The sequence below is a fragment of the Gossypium raimondii genome, chromosome 3, assembly GCF_025698545.1.
Source record: "Gossypium raimondii isolate GPD5lz chromosome 3, ASM2569854v1, whole genome shotgun sequence".
In the NCBI taxonomy this organism is placed as follows: domain Eukaryota; kingdom Viridiplantae; phylum Streptophyta; class Magnoliopsida; order Malvales; family Malvaceae; genus Gossypium; species Gossypium raimondii.
The window spans coordinates 4,482,326-4,503,774 of record NC_068567.1 but is presented as its reverse complement, the minus strand read 5'-3'; the positions used below and the strand labels follow the sequence as shown (position 1 = coordinate 4,503,774).

At 35.7% G+C, this 21,449-nt stretch overlaps 2 protein-coding genes across 2 annotated transcripts; both read left to right on the top strand.

Annotated features, from left to right (window-relative positions):
* The first annotated feature begins 10,908 nt into the window (after nucleotides 1-10,908).
* LOC105796704 (FHA domain-containing protein At4g14490) lies at nucleotides 10,909-12,786 on the top strand. The gene is made up of 2 exons (XM_012626494.2): nucleotides 10,909-11,997; nucleotides 12,325-12,786. Exon 1 carries the CDS (start codon nucleotides 10,997-10,999, stop codon nucleotides 11,987-11,989), a length of 993 nt encoding a protein of 330 aa, XP_012481948.1. The 5' UTR covers nucleotides 10,909-10,996; the 3' UTR covers nucleotides 11,990-11,997; nucleotides 12,325-12,786.
* Nucleotides 12,787-16,430: 3,644 nt separating this feature from the next.
* On the top strand, nucleotides 16,431-20,752 carry LOC105796703 (cellulose synthase-like protein G2). The gene is made up of 8 exons (XM_052628020.1): nucleotides 16,431-17,313; nucleotides 17,397-17,501; nucleotides 18,199-18,330; nucleotides 18,501-18,713; nucleotides 18,802-18,901; nucleotides 19,002-19,183; nucleotides 19,734-20,093; nucleotides 20,175-20,752. The coding sequence occupies exons 1-8, from the start codon at nucleotides 16,705-16,707 to the stop codon at nucleotides 20,724-20,726; spliced, it is 2,253 nt and encodes a 750-aa protein (XP_052483980.1). The 5' UTR covers nucleotides 16,431-16,704; the 3' UTR covers nucleotides 20,727-20,752.
* Nucleotides 20,753-21,449: the final 697 nt, after the last annotated feature.

Here is a 21,449-nt window from a genome sequence, read left to right as displayed (position 1 = left end):
TGTTTGTACTATATGTCATATATTTATATATATTGTTTATGATTCTTATCAATGATTCTACAGTTTATTTCAAATTAACTAATCGAATACACATATTTACATATGGTGTAACTTAAACCTTGAAGCATTAAAATTTTCGAATAACAATCTTACGTTTAAGTCAAAACCTATTGAATATGTAATTTTATTATTCAACTAATATGACACTTGTAAAATAAAATAAAATCAATGTGACACAACATTAAAAATAAAAATAAAATATATTATTACATGATATATCTTACTCACTACCAAAACAAAATGGTTAATATATCAAAAACTTTTTAGGTTTTAAAATATTACACTCCATAATCATTTATCAAATAGATTGATTTTGATATATGGACTAATCTCATCGCTCACTACTTTTTTATACAAGGAGCAAAGATAATTGAAACACAAACACACATATAATAAAGTAATCTAAAGTTGATTATGTGATAATGTACAAACCAAGTTACTCTTTGATATCTTATCTGATATACCATACGTCGATAATGATAATAGGATTTATCGCAAGGTAATAAAAAATAAGAACACACAGATTTTACGTAGAAAATCTTTATCGGAACAAAACCACAGATAGAGGAGGAAAAATTCGCTAATGTTGAAAAATAACAATACAAGATGTTTTCGACTATATACGTTTTAAGGGTTAAACAACCTTTTATATATATATATAATTAATGTCTAATAGAAGAAGTACAGTCTTATACGAAATTCACACAACTCGAGCCGAAGATTCTCAATTTTGCCTCTCTATTTTATTTTTTTAACAAGTGAGTTGCACCTCAAACTTTTCAAACCGAATCAAACGAAATTAGGGTTACACAACTCCAATACTTTCAACCCAAAGAAAGTGTTTCATCTTTTTCGTTGCACCATTCACGTTGTGTAGCTGCCTCTTTAAGATATTGATGCCGTCCATGATAGAATTACACCACCAATGATTATCAACTTAGGAGCTATACTATTGTCATGATTGAAATTTTCATGAATGATTCTTTTATAATCCGATGTTTTGACGAGGATAGTTAAAATAGCAATTGGGTTACTTCTATTCCATCTAAGGAAAATGCTGTAAGTATTGGCATTCATACCTCATCAGGATGCTTGTATGGCAGCTCACTAAAGGGTGGAGTGATAATTCAAGGTGACCTAGCCATTACGAGGTTAGAATTTTCTTTTTAACCTGACCTCATCATGTGCATGGCGAGATCATGCCTTTGATATGTACCAATTCTCTTCTAATCAAAGTTCAAGGTTTAATTAAATTGAGTTGATGATCATCCTCCGATATTGATTCAACTTATCACAGTTTAATTAGTATCTTAACCATAGTATTTGGTACCGTATTGATACTGACCATATCGGTTAAGATTTTGATGTTTTAGACATTCCAATGTGTTGCGGTGCATTTTGATCAATAGCGGTTTGTATTAATGTATACCGACTTAAATAATTAATAATTTACTTTTCTTTAAACTTTTTATTTTAAGTTATGCCACATGAGATCTGATATTTCATTTAATAGTTAAATTAATGGTTTTAATAATAGAATGATCTTATTGATATAACCTCAATGATTTGGGGATGTAATTAAAAGTTTCAATGTTTGGGGACCAATTTAAAATGGAATTTATAATTTGGGGTGTACAGTATAATTAACTCTAATAATTTTAAAACTTATATTAAAGGGTGAAGCTAGAGAGTAGGCCTCTCAAGAAATTGCAAAGTTTTGAGTTAATTTAATGTAAAATTGGTTTTGGACACTTCTAAAATTTAAAATTTAATTATGGCCTCTCTAAAAATGAAAATTTTATAGTTTAATCCTTAAAAATTATAAATTTTATGTTAATATAATCACGAAATTACATTTTAGCTCTCTCAAAAATTATAATTCAAATTTGGTCTCTCCAAAAAATTTTATGGCTTCACCCCTACTTATATTTGCATATAAATATATTTATATGGAGTAATTAGAATGTATTTACATGGATATATATAATTTATTAAGAAATTAAAATTTAAACTATAAATATATATATTTAAAAATATCAATAATCAAAATACAACTATACTAATACATATCAATACTAGAGAAAAGAATGTATGAAACTGTGATTCCACGTCATCTGTTCCCATGCATTAGTCAAGAATTCTTGGCGGTATCGAGTTGGAACAACCTGTTCTTCCTGAATACCTTGATTCAAGGCCAAAGAATTTCGTACCGCTACCATATAACATTCATCTCGACTTGGGGATAAATAAAGCATCTGTGCTTTTTTTTTTATCTCGTAAAGATTTTATAAAATGGACTTTCTAGAGACCCCCAATGACCAATCCTGGCATGAATTGCTAAGGATCCAATAAGTCCAACATTGATCCCTTCAGATGTGCCAATTGGGCAAATGCGTCCATAGTGATTAGGATGGATGTCTCGTATCCGAAAATTAGCAGTTTGTCCGATCAATCCTCCGGGGCCCAAATAACTCAAATTTCTCCCATGCACTATTTGTGTCAATGGATTTGTTTGATCCAAAACTTGAGACAATGGGTGTAATTTGAAAAATGATTCATAAGTGGTTGTTAATGGATCGAAGTTACCAAATTCTGAGGAGTCGATATCAATTTATGCCTAATTGCTCCGCATATAGTTCCTCTAACTACATTTTCTAAACAAACAAGAGCCAATCCGAATTGATCTTGTAAGAGATCCGCTACAAAATGAATACGCTTATTTTTCAAATGATTCATATCATCAAGTGTACCCATTCCAAATTTCATTCCAATTAAACGATTCGTAGCTGCCAATATATCTTGCAGTAACAAAAATGTATTGTTCTGAGGTATATTAAGATTCAATCTCTGGTCCATATTTCGTCGACCAATCCTTCCTAATTCACATATTTACTTAAAGAATTTCTTTTGTAATTCCTTACACAATGATTCAGAAAATACCAGATTCCCGCCTACAAAAGAAAATTGTTGATAAAACTCCAAAATGACATTTTCTTTTGACCCAATTTTTTTCCTTATCAATCAAGAAAGACAAGAAAATCTCAGGGTAGCAAACATTCGCTAGAATTTCTCTTAGATTTGAACCCGTAGCTGATGATAGAACTAGAATAGATATTTTCTGTTTCTTACTTACACGAGCCCATATCTTTGCTTTTTTTATCAACCTCTAATTCTAACCTCCCTCCCCAATCTGATATTATGGTACCAGTATAGACCGAAATTCAGTTATGCTCCAATTCTGATCGATAATAGATACCGGGGCTTTGCAATATTTTATTGATCACAATTCTGTATATTCTATTTACTATAAAAGTTCCGAGGGAGTTCATTAAAGGAATGCTTCCAATAAAAATTGTTTGTTCTTGTATATCCTTACTAGTTTTCCAAAATAATCCTGTAGATACATATAATTTAGAAGAATATGTGAGTGATTCATATACAGCATCCCTTTCTTTTATCGACAGTTCTACTAATTGATATGTTTCCCTAAATAATAGGGATGAAGTGAAATCAAAGTTTCATACAATCCCTTCTCATCAATACCAAAACTAAAATGATACGTTGAGTGATAATATATTGATTATGTTGATCTTAACCTCGCTATGCATAGTTATAGAGTAGTTTACGTTTCTATGCATGCCTCTTCTGCTATAAATAACACTATATTTCTTTCCTCATTTTATACATTTAAAATATCTCAGTTATAAAATTTCGTTAGTTTCTTTTTATCTTAAAATCATATTATTGTCATCCATTATTGTAAGAATCAGATGGACTTAGGTAGGGATAGTCCTTGCATCTCTCATCTCTTTTTGTTCGATGACCTTGTGTTATTTTGTGAGGCTAATGTCGAATTAAGGGAGGATGTCAAAGGGATTCTTGAGCAATTTAGTGTGTTTTCGGGGCATAAGGTCAATGCTTAGAAGACAAAGGTTTTTTCTTAGCAAATATGTTGCAAGAGGAATGTGACTCGATTGCTACTATTTTAGGGTTTCAGCAGGTAGATGACCTAGACAGTTACTTGTGTCACAGGCCAAAGTGCAAAGCCCGTGACCATGGCACAAGATGCGCCCCATGGAGGTCTATCGATTAGATGGGGAACATTTAGCCCACGAAAACTGTCCCAATTTAAAGAACTATTGGAGAAGCCTGTCAGATTGAAGCCTGGTTAGCCCAATAATGAAGACATGACAACTTAGGCTAATTTTGGTAACGAATCTTAGAAGATAGATGAAATCATATCTTGTAAAGATTAGATTAGATTTGATATGCCATATCTTATAAATCTCTAAATTAAGGGATATGATTAATCTCGTCTATCGATGTAAATGTATCTTGACCATCGGTTTTAGGGGAGCTCAACTATAAATAGGGAGTCTCCCCCTCATTTGTACTCATCCATTGTAAGCTGAATTCTTAAAAGTAATAGAATTTTTTGAGCATTTACTCAAACACTTTGTGTGCATTCTTTCTTTGGCTTTCTGTTGTTCATTTGTAGCTTTTTTTAGCACAATCGCTTCCACTATACAAATTGGTGCCTTGGAGGAGTTCTAAAAGAATCATCACTTTTGGGCGTAAAGGCTGACTTAGGCGAGTTTGGAGCAAATGGATCGCCTAAGGCCGTACGGATTGCGAGACGAAAGGTTTAGCCCCATGACAAGTGGTATCTGAGCTGTAGGTTTAAACCAAGTGATATTCGAGTTATTGGTTCGAAGGCACTGTTGGGATGTCGAAAGAAGTTATTGGTCAGAGTGATCCAATGGAGACCGGTGGGAGGGCCAGAAAAGTAACTCGCTCAAGGGACATGCTGACAGCTTTAGAAAATCGAGTGGTAAATCTCAAAAAATCCGTAGGGAACATGAAAGAGACGCTTGAATTGGTCGAGGGACGCACGGATGGGTTTGACTCAATAGAAGAGCAACTTAGAGATTTTTTGTTGGATTCTTTTGATGCCAATGCGGAAAAGATGAATGAATTAGTTGAGTCTACTACGAAAAAGCTGGAAAAGAGGGATGAGAATCTCGAGGATATGGTGTTAGCCATGAAGAAAGAAATGGAGGAGCTCAAGGGGGAGCTCACGATTTACAAAACCGCTTTGAGTAATGGGATGTTATCTTCAAGGCCGAAGTAATAAGCAATGGATGTTCCCATACAGGAGAAGTTTAAGGGTGCACGATCCACAAGGAATGTGGATAACTTTTTGTGGGAAATGGAACAATACTTATGAGCGATGGGCATCGAGGATGATGCCATTATGCTAAACACTACTTCAATCTATTTTACTGATATGGCTCTCTTGTGGTGGCGTCGTAGGTCCACGGATGAGAAACGTGGTGGGAACATAATTGGGACTTGGGAGGAGTTTCAAATAGAGTTGAAGAAGCAGTTTTACCCATAATATACCGAGAAGGAGGCTCAAAGTAAGTTGCGTCGTCTCACGCAACAAGGCACTGTTCGGGAATATGTTCGGGCATTTAGCGAGTTGATGCTTCAAATCTCCGACTTGAGCAAGAAAAAAGCATTCTATTGGTTCGAGGATGGGTTAAAGCTGTGGGCAAAGCATAAATTGCGTAGGCAAGGAATCACCGAACTTACTGTAGCCATGGCCGAAGCAGAGTCCTTTGTTGAGCTTGGTCCAACGAAAGACAAGTTCGAGTCGTTTAAGCCCAATGGAAAGGGCAATAGTGAGAGAAACCATGAAGAAGATGAAGAGGGACATGGCGATGATGGCAACAGTACCGATAACACAAGTGGCAATGGGAAACCACAAGATGTAAAGCAGGGATCCAACAACCCGATGGACAAGAGAAAAAGAATAAAATGGTTCCTTTGTCAAGGACCACACATGGCGCGAAAATGTCCGAATAAATTGATGATTTTGGCGATCAAGAAGAAATATAAGCCAAAAAAAGAGGCGAAGCTTATTGAGGGGAATACATCGAGGGTCAATTCGATGGTGCTCATTCCTAAGAAGAGGAATGGTGAAAAAAGGTTGATGTTTGTGGACATCAATATTGCGTGTCAGAAGTAGAGTGCTCGTATTGATACGGGAGCATCAGACTTATTCATATCGAAAAAGGCTGCGAAGAAGCTTGGTCTGTCGATTAGAAAATCGAATAAGAATATCAAGATAACAACTTTCGAGAAAGCCCTAACTGTGGGAGTAGTTCGTGATGTGAAACTACAAATCGGCGAATGGAAGAGCAAGGAAGAATTCGAGGTAATCCAATTAGATTATTACGATTATATGCTTAGCTTAAACTTCCTTGACAGGATTCAGGCAACTTTGCAACCATGGGTCGATCAAATCCATATTGTCACCGGTCCGTCAACAAAAATTATTGTGCCGGTGCATCGGGATATGAAGGTTGGGACTAGAGGTGATCATGGGTTGGGCAGCCCGGCCCGGCTCGACGGTCCGTACGAAATATGAGAGGGTTCGGGTAAAAATATAGGCTCAAAATATTGGTTTGCGTAAAAAACAATGCCTATTTAGAAAACGGGCCAGGCCTCGGGCAAAACTTTTTTGGCCCGAGCCCGGTCCGGCCCGAATATATAATATTTATTTTTATTTTTAAAATACATTTCCCATTTCCCCATTTCTCATTAGACATTTAGTATTTATATAATAAATATATAATAAATATTTTTATTTTTTATTTTAAAGTATTTTAAAATACTTTTTTATTTTTTATTTTTAAAATACATTTCTGAATATAATAAATTGGTTGCAAAAAGGACGATGAGGATGATGTTTCTTTGGTTGCTTTTTAGGATACTTCCTTTATAATTTTTGAAAATTTAATTTAGCTTACAATTTATATTTTGTTATAAAATTAAATATGTTGATTGGTTAATGTATGGATATTCTTGTTGGCAGGTTTTTTATACAATTTTGGTGTTTACTAAAAAAAAGGGCCGGGCCGGGCCAGGCTTAGGAATTTTTTTCGGGTCGAGCCTGGACAAAATTTCAGGCCCATATTTCAGGCCGGGCCCGGGCCTAGGACGTGGGCCACAATTTTTTTCTTGGCCCAGCCCATCCCATGATCACCTCTAGTTGGGACTAAGGTGTTATTGTCAATCCAACTAGTTGAAGATGTTTCGTATAGGAGAAACATTAACTCGTTAGAACAGAATGCTACAAAAGTCCCTTCGGAAGTGTTAGTGGCACAAGAGATCGATATGAAGCCTGCAGATTCGACTGTGGAGCCGACACCGTTGGGAAAGGTGGGTTGTGCATCGGGCTTCGAGGGAAAAGGAGCGATGCAAAAACAGTCAGGATGAGTAAATGTTACGAGTAAGGTACATTCCAAACACTCTGATAGTGTTTTGAATTCTGACTTGTTGGCTTGGAAGGATCGTAGGGGCCTTTTGAAAGTTCATAAGCTATGAGGCAAAGGGACTATGGGTGGTACGAAGCCAAGATGTGAGAATCTAGGGGATTCCAGTAAGAACAAGTCAAAATTAAGGCAATTTAGAGCAGAGACTTCTTGCCAACGGGAAGTACCAACGAGTGCAACAGTTTAAGTTAAGAGGCGACGGAAGTCGAGGTAGAGGTTCCGAAACAAGGGACAACCCGATCACAAGACAAGTCGGGAAAAAGCCAAGGCAATGAGAAAGTTCCAAGGTGAATCAAGTCAGTGTCATTCAGAAGTCGCAACGAGGACGTTATGAGAATGGATGGGGGAAAATGTCACGGGCCAAAGTACAAAGCCCGTGACCATGGCATAAGATGCGCCCCATAGAGGTTTATCGATTAGATGGGGTATATTTAGCCCACGAGAACTGGCTCGATTCAAATAACTATTGGAGAAGCCTGTCAGATTGAAGCCTGATTGGCCCGATAATGAAGACATGGCAACTTAGGCTAATTTTGGTAACTAATCTTAGAAGATAGATGGAATCATATCTTGTAAATATTATATTAGATTTGATATGACATATCTTGTAAATCCCTAAAATCAAGGGATATGGTTAATCTGGTCCATCGATGTAAATGTATCTTGACCATCGGTTTTGGGGGAGCTCAACTATAAATAGAGAGCCTCCCCCTCATTTGTACTCATCCATTGTAAGTTGTATTCTTAAGATTAATAGAATTCTTTTAGCATTTACTCAAACACTTTGTGTGTATTTTTTCTTTAGCTTTCTGTTGTTCATTTGTAGCTTATTTTGGCACAATCGCTTCTGTTATACAAATTGGTGCCTTAGAGTAGTTCTAAAAGAATCCCCACTTTTGGGCGTAAAGGCTGACTTAGGCGAGTTTTGAGTAAATGGATCGCCTAAAGCCGCACGAATTGCGAGACGAAAGGTCTAGCCTCGTAACACTTGGGCATGCCTCTTCTACATAGTTCAGTTACTCGGTCTACTTATCAATTTGTGCTCGATAAGGTTCCAAATAAATTGAACGACTATAATGTGCATTTGCTATCCCTAGCGGAAAGGGTCACGCTAGCTAAGTTTGTTTTGATGGCTATCTTTAACTTTTTTTATGCAAACTATGATTATGTCTATTGGAGTGTGTCGGGAGATCGAGAAAATGGCCTGCGGATTTATTTTGGGGGCAATTGGAGGATACCGCAGGCTGACACTTGTAAAGTGGGGGAACTTGCTACCAACCTAAAGGAAATAGGGGGCTTGGTTTTAGGGTGTTGGCTAGTCAGAATAAGGCATTTCTCTTCAAGGTTGCCTTTGCTTTAATTTCTCAACCAGAGGCTTACTGGCTGCAGATCCTATGGGCAAAGTACAAGTTGTGTGAGCTTTTTTTCGATGATCATTGGCCGAGTTGAAGTCTCCTATCTATAACGTCGTTTGATGAGAATATGGAGTGAGTTCCGGAGCCTGCTGGTATGGTCGATTGCTGACGGATAAACAACAAAGTTTTGGTATGATGAATGAGCGCCTACCTGCCTGGTATTGGACCCCTTCTGATGTATTGTGTTAACCTTCTGGCTAATTATGAGCATGTTACAGTTGTTGAGATGGTGGATGAGGACGAGCACTGGAAATAGGATGAGCTTGATTGGCAGTTGTTCCTGGTGATGCTGGACTATTTTGTTGCAATGCTGGTGCCAAATGTGAATCTTGAGCCTGATACGTACATGAGGCGTGGTAATGCATCGGGCAACCTTTTTGTTGCAAGATCTTACAAGCTGATTGTTGGTTAGGGTTAGGACTCACGAAAAGGGTTTTGGCCGCTTGTATGGTTGTTGCAGGACCCAAAAAGGGTGATACAATTTCTACTTTCTATGGCTGGTGCTTCATGGTAAGTTATTAACGAATGAGGAGCGGTGCAAGCGGCAGATGGCTGACGATCCTAATTATTGTGTTTGTGGGAGCCTGGTGGAGTTGGTGTTGCATGTGTTGCGTGATTGCTCCTTGACGAGAGCATGCTGGTTGAGGCTAGTCCCCCTCGTGCATCGTACTTGGTTTTATTCAGGTAGCTTGCAGAAGTGGATTATTAGTAATGTTTTGAATGTTTATGATTGCGCGTAGATGACGGGTCGTGGTCATCTTTATTTGGTATTGTTTGTTGGAAAATATGGAAGCAGACGAATCAATTGTTTTGCTACAGTCGAGTTGTAACACGACTGCCATGGTCGCTCACTGTAGGAGCTGGGCAAAAAAAGATGTTGCAACCTTGAAGTATGGTGATGGTTGTAGTTGGAAAGGGACTTTAGCTGGCAGTTACCATCTCTAGGGTGGTCAAAATTAATGTTGATACGGCTGTAGACAGGGCCACGAGTGTTGTGGCACTAGGTGGTGTTATTCGGGACTCACAAGGGAGGTGGTTGCTTGGTTTCAACAAGTGGATTGGGCGAGCTTTGGTACTGCTTTGTGAACTCTGGGCAATTGTAGATGGTATTGAGGAGGCTTGACGTGGTAACTATAAGAAAGTTATCATAAAGAGTGATTGCAGCAAGGCGGTCAAGCTTGTTATAATGTCGCTACTAGGAGCGTAGTGTTCGCTGGTGCGGCTCATTCAGGTTGGTATTCGGCGACCTTGGGAGGTCATAGTTCGACACATACCACGGGAAGAGAATTGTGTAGTAGATGAGGTTGCGAAAAATGTGCTTACTTTTTTGTCCAAGCCCGACCCAATTTAAAAAAAGTAAACTCGAGTCTGACTCGATCTGTCCATATTTGATTTTTTATATTAATTTTTATTTAAAAATATATTTTTTAAATATAATACACTAAATGCACTAAAAAAGCGCTAAAATAAAATTTTTCTAGCATATTAAAAGGTATTTATATTAAAAACACTATTATAAATATGATAATATTTTATTGTATTAAATATAATTTTTAAAATATATATTTTTTGTTGAATTATTTAGTTGTATAAGGTTCATTTTTATGTTTTAGATGATGAGTTTAATTGTTATTAGGTTAGTAATTTAATATAAATATATATAATAATTATTTAATATATATAATTAATATAATTATTTTTATAATATAATATATTCAAGCCGGGTCAAGCTCGGGTAAAAAATTTTCTTACCCAAGGCCCAATCCATATAAGAAACGGGTCTTAAATTTTACTTAAACTCATTTTTCGGGCTTCGTATTTTTGTCTAAACCCTTTTAATTTTCGGACTAACCATTATACCTGAGCAAGTGGCTGGAACTATGAGCAGTTGTAACGATGGAAAAATGATAAATATATATATGTTAAATAATTTTTTATTTCTTCTTTAAAAATATTGTTTATTAAAACTCAAATATCATGATAAATACAAGTGTCCAAATTTGATTCGTCTTCTTTTTTTCTTTATAAAATACTTTAAACCGATGTCTCAACCGGGTTCACATCTAACCGGATAACAAGGAGAGAGGATAGATAAAAAGGAAATTCAAAAAATTAGACCGCCTTAACCCAATTCAAATTTATTCCACTTCTCACTCTCTTTCTCTGGCCGGAGCCTCAAAAATGGATCCACCGCCGATTACTTTACTGATGGTTCAGGGCCCACGAAAAGACGAAACTTTCGTATTCCACCCCGGTTCCGCCATCCGAATCGGCCGGGTAATGCGTGGCAACAACCTCCCTATCAAAGACGCCGGCATTTCTTCTAAGCACCTCACAATCGAATCCGTATCCGGTAAATGGATCCTTCGAGATATCGGATCCTCTAACGGCACTACTCTTAATTCCAATGTGCTCCCCGCGGAAACTGCATTTGATCTCCACGACGGCGATACGGTGAAGCTGGGAGAGACTACGTCGATCTTGATCAAAATCGAAGGCAGTGGAGGTAGCGGAGAGGAGGTGGCGGTGGTAGTCGAGAGCCGGAGGAAGAATCCGCCGAGGAGAGGTAAGGCTGCGAAGAACGAAACAGGGAGTTCTAATAAAGAATTAGAGAATTTGGAGTTAGAAAAGAAGGAAAATGTTAGGGTTACTAGGAGTAGGAAGAATGAGGATTCCCAGAATTGCAGGTTAGATATTCCAAAGGTTCCTGAAAATCGGGAAGCTGCGGCGAAACGAGGAAAAGGCCGCCGTGGTGGGAGGAAAAAGAACGAGCAGGAAGAAAAATTAGAGCAAAAAGAAACAAAATTGACAGAGAACGATGACACTCTTATCATAAAAGAAGAAGTGGATAAGGAGGAGGAGGCACTGAATCCATTGCAAAACGAAGAAATTCAAGTAAGAAACGATGAAGAGAACGTAGAACATTCTAAGATTGGGGTTAAGGAGAGCTGTGATGAAATGGAGAATGAAGTTAGGGAAAGTTGTGACGAAAGGGTAGAAGTGGATTTGGAGAAGATGACATTAAGGCAGTGGTTTGATTACTTGGAGGTTCATTTGCCCAAGCAGATACTCGAGGCAACAGAGGAGATGATTGAAGGTATGAGGAAGAAAGCTCAGAAGGTTCAAGAGTATATGGTGGAGCAGAAGAAAAAGGGTAAAGCTGCTGTGGGTTAGACTTAGAGGTAGGTATCGAGCACTTTGTTGTGTGTTGTATTTAGTGACCAAGTTATAATGTGATCAATTGTTTAGCCGTAGTTTGAATCTTTTTGCTGATATGTATTTTTGGTATGATCTTTAGTGTTTATGCTTATGCTGCTTGCATTTCTAAATGTCAGAAACTTTAAGCCTTCATCAACTTTCCACTATGACAACAATGTCTCGTCTTAGTAACTTGAAATCCATATCCTGTTGGATGAAAATCTTTGTCATTCCTTTTTGTTCTTAGTCATATCATCTCACAAGTTCTTTTTGTTGCTTTTATTGAGAGTTCTTGTAATTGTTATTTGTAGCTCTGTTCCTGATTTTTGGAAGATTGGCTCCGATAAAATCGTCTCAGAGTTCTTCCATCGGACCAAGTTCATAGAGCTAATGACTAGACGATTCTGGTAACTGCTTTATATTCAACCTGCAAATTTGCTAATCAAAAGTTCATTGCAACTGCAATTCTGGGATATTAGTTCTAAATGAAACCTTTACCAAAACCTAAGGGTGCTTTTAAATCCATCAAAATTTGTACAAATTTAACCTAGAGAACTTTGGATTGCTATGGTTGAAACATGGTTGTAATTTCGTGGACCCTGATATTATTATATATTGTGTAACATGGGATTTAAATCGCAGATATTATCTGCGTCTAATCTTGTTCAGGTTGAGGTGGTATTCATGTAAAACCCTTCCAATAATGTTGACTTCAAGATTCGAACTTAGTCCAAATGCCTGGAGAAGAAATCTATTTTTACTTCTTCTAACCACCTGTTGTTGGTGAATGGTTTCAACTGTGTAGTTAACATTTGATAGGTTTGTAGTTATGATAAATGAAATGAGACTCTAAAGTCTAAACACATTTGAGATTGCAATTTAAATTCTTGTCATTTCTATGCTTTCGTATTTGGTTTGCTCGAGTGCTTAGAGGTTTGGTAATGCATGTAATGCTTTGTTGTTTTGAGTCACACGCAGAAGAGCTAAAGCCTAAAGTTTTGGCACATGTTACTTGGTCAAGATTTTCAATAATTCTTGTGGGCTCGGTTTCATCCGTATGAAAAATAGTTCTTGGTATGAGGTGCGACTTTGGTTGGCTTATAGATAGATTTAGTTTCAATGTAAAAATAATGGTCACGGTGGAATGAAATTATGGTGTGGTGAGAAATGCTGAATTCCTCATACCCCATACATCCCAATTTTATAAGAATCTTTTTCTCGAAATTTAAGTTTTGAGGTGAGACAAGTCAATTTTCTTTAATAAGATTTTCAGGTTGGATGGAGTGGGGTTTAGAAGATATTCATTCTGCTCCAATCCTATTCTCTTCTCCCAATTATAAATATATATATATATATATATATATATTCTTTTTAATTATAATTTATTAATTTTACAATAATTTGTGGCATGTATTTTAATTTTACAAATATTTTTATACTTTTCTTACTTTTATTAAATTTTATAATTATGTATTTAGATTAATTATATAAAACTAATATATTATAAAAATTTATTTAAAATTTCGAGACAAAACAGGGCGAAATCTAGAAAAGCATTTCAATAATGAAGTTTGAATGAAAATATAAATAAATAAAAATTGAGACAAAAAGAATTTGAGTGTAAATAAATAAAATTGAATTAATTTTAATTATATTTAAATAAAATTTTAATATTTATTCATAAGTTGAGGCTTTGGGTATTTAGTATTCAAGTTTGAGTCTTATTAGCTTAAGGGTAAACTATATAGATAGCACTGAATTATTAATTTTTTTATTTTAGGCATTTAAAATAAAAAAATACAATTTAATCATTTACGTCACATAGTTCGCTCATTTTGATTACTCATATTAAAATCACAAACGGCAAGTTGACGTGATAATTAAAAAATTAGTATAATAACAAATTTAGCCTCAACTTTTACATATTATATCAATTTAGTCATAATTTAAAAATTAACCCTTAAAATTAAAAATGGTCTCAATTTGATCTTAATTCTAAAAATTCAATATATATATATAATAAATATTTTCAAAAATATAATAATAAAATTAAAATTTGAAAATTCAGATTAGAAACCTATAATGATAAGGGAAGTATGATCAAATAATTTGGAATTAGAGTTCGAGTTAATCACTCAAGTGATCGATGAATACCCTTTTATTTCAATGGATATTGAGTTCCAGGGTATTATTTTTTGGCCAAAAGTGGTCCCGAAAGGGCTGTACAATGGTCAGCTCCGATCGTCCGATCATTGCAAGGGAGAGTGACGGTGGTGGGGAGGGGAAGAGGGACGGGGTTGGGGGATTTTTATTTTATTTAAGGGTAAATTACACCAACAGTCACTCAACTTTAGGGTAGCTGACAAAACAACCACTCATGTTTCAATTCAGTCACTCAACTTTCAAAAAATAACAAAACAATCACCACTAACTATTTTCTGTTAGAGACGTAACAGAGCTACCATTTTTTGTTACAGACTTAACGGAGCTGTCATTTTCCATCTCCCACTGCTCTCCCATCCCTTTCCCTCTTCCCCACCATCCCTCCCTCTCCCCCTCCCCTGATTCTCTCTCCCTTTCCCCTTCTTCCCCACCATCTCTCCTCCTACTCTGATTCTTTCCCGCTCCCCTATCGTCCCTTTGCTAACCCTCTCCCACCGTCCCTTTCCCTCTCCCCAATTAATGGAAGCTGACACTGTGATGAATGTTGTGGAATTTATACTGGAAAATTTCACCGAGATGAATAAACTTTGGGTGCAAATGCAACTTGAGGCTTGTTGAATGTATGTTATCAAGATTTTTTCAAATATGCAATGCACCAAAGTAAATGCATGCCTAGAAGTGAAAATATATCATGAGAGCATAAATTTTGGCCATGCAGGTGTCATGGTGCTTGTGATTTATTCATACTCTTTGGTCATCCTAAGTTGAAGACTTCAATTCCAATTTCCGTTAAGCAAGAACTTGTAATATCAATAATCTAAAATTTTCAATTAGATAAACTCTACATCAGTGTACTTGATGCACATTCAAGGGGAATTCATGCTTCTGTATTGAACTTTCTCATTAGATAGAAGGGGTGGACCTTGAGATTTACAAAGAAACAGTTCTTCCAAGAGTCTTAGAGCAGGTAATTTTACTTCTTTTTGCTCTGTTTTTTCTCTCTCTCTTTAATATAAAATTGAGAGGTCTGTAGCATTAAAGGATTTTACTGGTTCTTTTACAGGTTGACAATTGCAAAGATGATCTTGCCCAATATTATTTGATGGATTGTGTAGTTCAGGTGTTCCCTAATGAGTATCACTTGCCGACTCTTGAGACGTTATTGGATGGAAGAGGGAGAGGGATGGGATAGCAGTGATAGGGGATGAAAAATGGCAATTCCGTTAAGTTTGTAACGAAAAATGGTAGCTCCGTTATGTCTATAACTGAAAATTGCTAGTGGTGATACTATTTTGTTATTTTTAAAAAGTTGAGTGACTGAATTGAAATATGAGTAACTGTTTTATTAGCTAACTCAAAGTTAAGTGACTGTTGGTGTAATTTATCCTTTATTTAATATTAATATTATGTTTAAATTTATTATTATATTTTTGAAAATATTTATTTATTTTTATATATTTTTGAAATTTTTAGAATTAGGATCAAATTGAGACCATTTGTAAATTTTAAGGGTTAATTTTAAAAATTAAAACTAAATTGATATAATATGTAAAATTTGAGGGCTAAATTTGTTATTATATCGATTTTTAACTGCCACATCAACTTGATGTTTGTGATTTTAATGGTAGTGACCAAAATGATCAAACTATGTAACATATGTACTTAACTTACAAGCTTTTTATTTTAGGTGCCTAAAATGAAAAAAATTAACAATTGAATGACTATATGTATAGTTTACCCTTATACATAATTGCATATGTACGTCTTTCTTCATGCCATTTTGCACATGTGAGTTTTAGTCCGTCATTGCGGCGGTTGTAATAGTTTAATTCTATAAAAAAAAGACTAAATTGTTAAAATTTTAACAACATTAACATGGTCACTCGCATGGCAGCTCATGTATAATTCATAAAAAATTATTAAAAATATTTAAAATTCAACAATTTTCATATAAAGATATAGAAAATTTTATTAACGTTAACAATAAAGTATACATAAATTCTTACGTGAACTGTCATGTTAATATCATTAAAATATGAAATTTTTTTCTATAAAAAAATAATTTAACTAAAATTTGAAAGGTAAGGATTAAAATAATTATAAATAAAAAGAAATAAAAACCAGTAAAACCTTTAATTCTTATACTATTTTTTTCCATACAAAGGTTTCATTCAAAGCAAAAAGATAATTACTAAGATTCGTCAGGGGCATCTTTGTTCCCTCTGGCTTATAGATTCAATGCCTCTCCCACTCTTGTCTCTAACGCTTCAATGTCTTAGCATCCGGCTTTGATGTACCCTCCTTTCTTCATCTAGTCAACTTAGGAGGCCGATTGACTTGTTACAGATGAATCTTATCTCTCCATGTCCACATCTAGTCAACTTAGGAGGTAAATTAACTGACAAGAGAAACACTATCAGATGTTACTTTATGTTACTTTCTCCTCACGCAAGTCAGTTTATAAATGAAGCAACAAAAGCCAGCACACTACTGCACACCTAAAAGGCAACAAAAAGAGCTGAGAACCCATGGCATGCTCAAGCTCAACCTCTCTTCCACTCCATATCTGCCATGGCAACAAGCTCACCATGATCATCAACAGGTCACATGCAGTCCTCCATTCAATCGCCATATCTTTCTTGATATACTATAGGGCTTTTTTCTTGTTCCATCAACCCACACCCATAATTATCCCTTGGCTTCTACTTTTTATCTCTGAATTGCTCCTTTCTTTCATATGGTTTCTCGGAAGAGCTTACATTTGGCGTCCTGTTTATCGGACTGTGTTTCCGGAGAGGTTGCCAAATGATGACAAACTTCCAGCCATCGATGTTTTCATTTGTACAACGGGACCTGATAAGGAGCCTACTATTGGTGTTATGAACACTTTATTATCAGCTATGGCGCTTGATTATCCACCAGATAAGCTCCATGTTTATCTTTCTGATGATGGTGGTTATGCTATAACTTTGCATGCCATGAGGGAATCCTGGAGTTTTGCAAGGTGGTGGCTTCCATTTTGTAGGAGGTTTGGTATCAAGACTAGGTGTCCCGAGGCTTATTTTTCGAGAACCGAAAATCACGATTCTGACTCGAAAAATCCCGATAATTTCATGGTAGAAAGGGAAAAAATCAAGGTATGTTGACAATCGAATATCTTTAATTTGTTGTTGATGTAACAGATGTTATTGTAATCAATTACGATAAAACAATATTGTAGGAACAATACGTGTTGTTCAAGGAACGTGTGAGGAGAGCTGGAGAAGAAAGTAAATTCAAGGACAAAGGTGTTTACACTGCAACCGATCACCCTTCTTGCATTGAGGTATATTTGACCCCACGTGTACAGTACATAAAATATATACCATGATTGAGTTTAATGATTGAACATTGTAAGACTTTAAGCAAAGAATGAAAATGACATTGAATCAATCTCTTTAGATAAGGAAACTGGTATGTATAGACTGTTGTGGCTGCAATTTATTGCACCTCAATGTTATTCTAACCCAATGGGGGCTGCCCAAGTGGTTCATTGACCACCTCAAGTTATAGGGATAGCTTTTTGCTTGACTATGTTTCAAATAAATTAACTTATGTAGACTTTCTTTTTGGTACAAAGGAAGTCACAATTTGAGAAAGGTTATTACAAAATAAGTGACGGTTAGAGATAACAAAAAGAATATAGATGTTAGGATTCGAATTTTATATTTTCTTAATGTTATCTCATAAATGTGATTATATGAATCATCTTAGCGTAAATTTAACCTATAAATGTAAATTTTAGTATTGACGTGAGTAAAACAATCATAATACCAAGATAATAAGAAATTTTAGGTCTGGAATGTTTGTGGCTAGAATTGCTTGATTGATGATTAAGGTTTGGATTCTACGAGGAGTGTTTTTACCTAATGTTTGGTCCTGTAATATTTTGAGTTATGAGTTTTAATATCAATAATACTATTTTGGCCGAGAAAAAATAAGTTTTAAAATTATATGAAATGTTGTCAGTGTTATTTTTCCAGGTAATGGAAGAAAATTCCAAAGAGGGATTGTTGGAAGATCAAATAATTGAGATGCCTCTCCTTGTCTATGTTTCTCGTGAGAAAAGTACTTCTCAATTCCACCACTTCAAGGCTGGAGCCGTCAATGTCCTTGTACTATTCACTCTCTATCTCTCTATTTATAATGTTCGGATTTGAGCATGAGTGTCATTATGCACTTGTGTTGATACGGGTGTTTTTGCATATATTTGGAGGGTCATTTATGCATTAAAATCGGAGCAACATAGTACGAGTAGACGAATGACTTGTTTCTTAACATGCAGCTTCGGGTCTCAGCAATGTTGAGCAACTCTCCTTACATTCTAATGCTCGATTGTGACATGTACTGCAGTGACCCAACCTCGGCTAGGCAAGCAATGTGCTTCCACTTTGATCCTGAGATGTCTCCCTCCCTTGCATTTGTGCAATTCCCTCAGGCATTCCGTGACATAAGCGAAAACGATATCTACGACAGTGAAGTTCGATCAGCATACACGGTTCGGATGTCGAAAATCTCGGATATTCACAAAATCTAGATTGAACTTAAAATGATGATGAAATTAAAACGTTTAATGCATATTGCAGATTTTATGGCCTGGCTTGGATGGATTGAAAGGACCAGTACTTTCTGGTACTAATTTCTATATTAAAAGGGAGGCCTTGTGCTGCCATTCTATTAAAAAAGGTCACTTTGCTCACTCTTTATACTCAAGGTATCCATTGTTTTTACATCTTTCACGGACCATGCAATTAAATTGTTCTTTTTTGGGGGGCAAAATTAACAGATATTGACCTTAGAGAACTTAAGGATTCTTTCGGTCCATCCAACGAGTTCATCAAATCCCTTCGTCAAGACTATAAGAAGCCTAATTTAAATGATAATGGAGAAGCTTCAAACATGTTGCTGGAAGAGGCCAAAGTTTTGGCTTCTTGTTCTTACGAAGATCATACAAAATGGGGTAAAGAGGTAAGTTTATATATTTTGCTCTATAGATCACAAGCAAAGAAAAAAATATTTCTGACACAAAATTCAACAAGTTCAAGATTCGAATCCCAACAGTTGAGTGGAGTCTCGCATCCAACCTCTGAAATGTTTTCCAGTTTTTCTTCTAAAAAACATCTTACTAGTAGAATGGGATGTGTGAACTGTGAAGTTAATTTTGGTCAATTCAGGGTCTAAAATTTTCATATCATTTAGAGCGGGACAAGTTTGTATGTGTCATTTCAAGTTCATATTGTTTTGGCTTCAGTTCATTTAGGTTTGAAGCTGGGGTGCTTTAAGTCGAATTATTTTGAGTTTGGGTTGTTTAAGGTTCGGGTTGTTCTGAGTTGAGTTAATTCCAATCTGAATTGAACGGATTTGAGTCGTTATTTTTTATGATCAAATCAGATTGGATCAATTTGAGTTCCCTATATAAATTCAGGTGTCATAATCGACAACCCCCTTCATTATCTCAAACTCTTTGAATCCTTGCAACAATGACAATGACATGGGGTAAAAATTTGTATGATATCAGGTAGGTTTTCTGTACGATTCAGTAGCCGAAGATTTCCTTACAGGGTTCGTCATGCAATGCAAAGGCTGGATATCAGCCTATGTTGCTCCATCATCTTCATCAAGGCCCCAATTCTTAGGAACTTCAACTACCAATTTAAATGACCTATTGACACAAGGAACAAGATGGGGTTCAGGGTTGGTCGATGTAGCACTCTCAAGGTTTAGCCCACTCTTTTATGGATCATCGAGGACATCTTTTCTTCACAGCATGGGCTATGCGGAGCTTTCATTGTTCCCTCTTCTTTATTGCCTCCCCCTTTGGTGCTTTGCCACCATCCCTCCTCTTTATCTCCTCAATGGCATCCCTTTATATCCCGAGGTGAGAATAACCGACCATTCATGTCTTTTTCATAAACAATTTGTTTTATATAAATTTTGACACATTTATATATTCGTACAGGTTTCAGATCCATATTTTAGTATATTCTTGTTCATTTTCCTATCATCCCTATCTAAGCATTTACATGAGGTTGTCGTAACCGGAAGGCCAATTCGCAAATGGATAAATGAACAAAGGATATGGATGATAAAATCAGTTACATGCCATTTATATGGAAGCTTGGATGCTATATTGAAAAAATTTGACCTGAGGAAAGCCAGTTTCTTGACCACCAATAAAGTCACCGACAACGAACAAATCACGCTATACCGGGGAGGTAAATTCGATTTCCGGACATCGACCATTTTCGTTGCACCATTGGTTACAGTAATGTTAGTGAATTTGGCATCCATTGTTGGTGGAGTTTATAGAATCATGTTCATGGGAACCGATTGGAGGAAAATGTTTGGGCAAGTTTTGCTATCGTTTTACATTATCGTCATGAATTATGTAGTAATTGAAGGGATGGTATTAAGGAAGGATAAGGGTCGCATTCCTTTATATGTCAATGTATTATCTATTGTATTTTCCTTGATTTTCTTGTCATTGGGGTCTACTATAATCTCTAATTAATGTTATTTATCATATTTGAAATTCAATTCTTTGTACCGATTAATTTGATAATTGATAACTTAATTGATTCGATAATCGAATCGATTCTTATAATATCAAGATAAATAGATCCACTACAACAAAATAGGCCTACTGTGACATTTTTTTTTGACCTAAGACGACTCAAAAAAGGTTGGCATAGGTGTCTCGACACTTCTGAAAAGGTTGTCTTTAATACAATTGGTATAGGTGCCGCGACACTTTTGAAAAAAGCGTTGGCATAAGTCAACATAAGGCAACCTTTATTGAAGGGTTGACAAAGATCTAATCAAGGCTGACCTTTAAAAAAGGTTAGGATAAACCGGTCTAAGGCAACCTTAAAAAGCTTAGAATAAACTTTGTCTAAGGCGACCTTTAGACAGTTTATTCTAACACCTTAAATAGTTGACTCAGGTCTCATGTTTTTTACAACTTTTTTCCCCGATTTTTAAAGAGCCTATTTTGTCGAAATATGAGCAACTTTGTATGTGTTGGATTTGGATAAGTTTCAGATTGATATTAATTTAATAGTTAATTAAATATTAATACAAAATTACCACTAAATAAAGCAATTATGAGTTTATATACAAAATCCTAATTACTATACGAAGCTTTATATAGATTTCTTGTCTTTAGCAGCCTCCAATGGTCTTGATCCTTTGATATATTTGTGGAATCCATATGTAAGCAGTGCAAGGTATAATG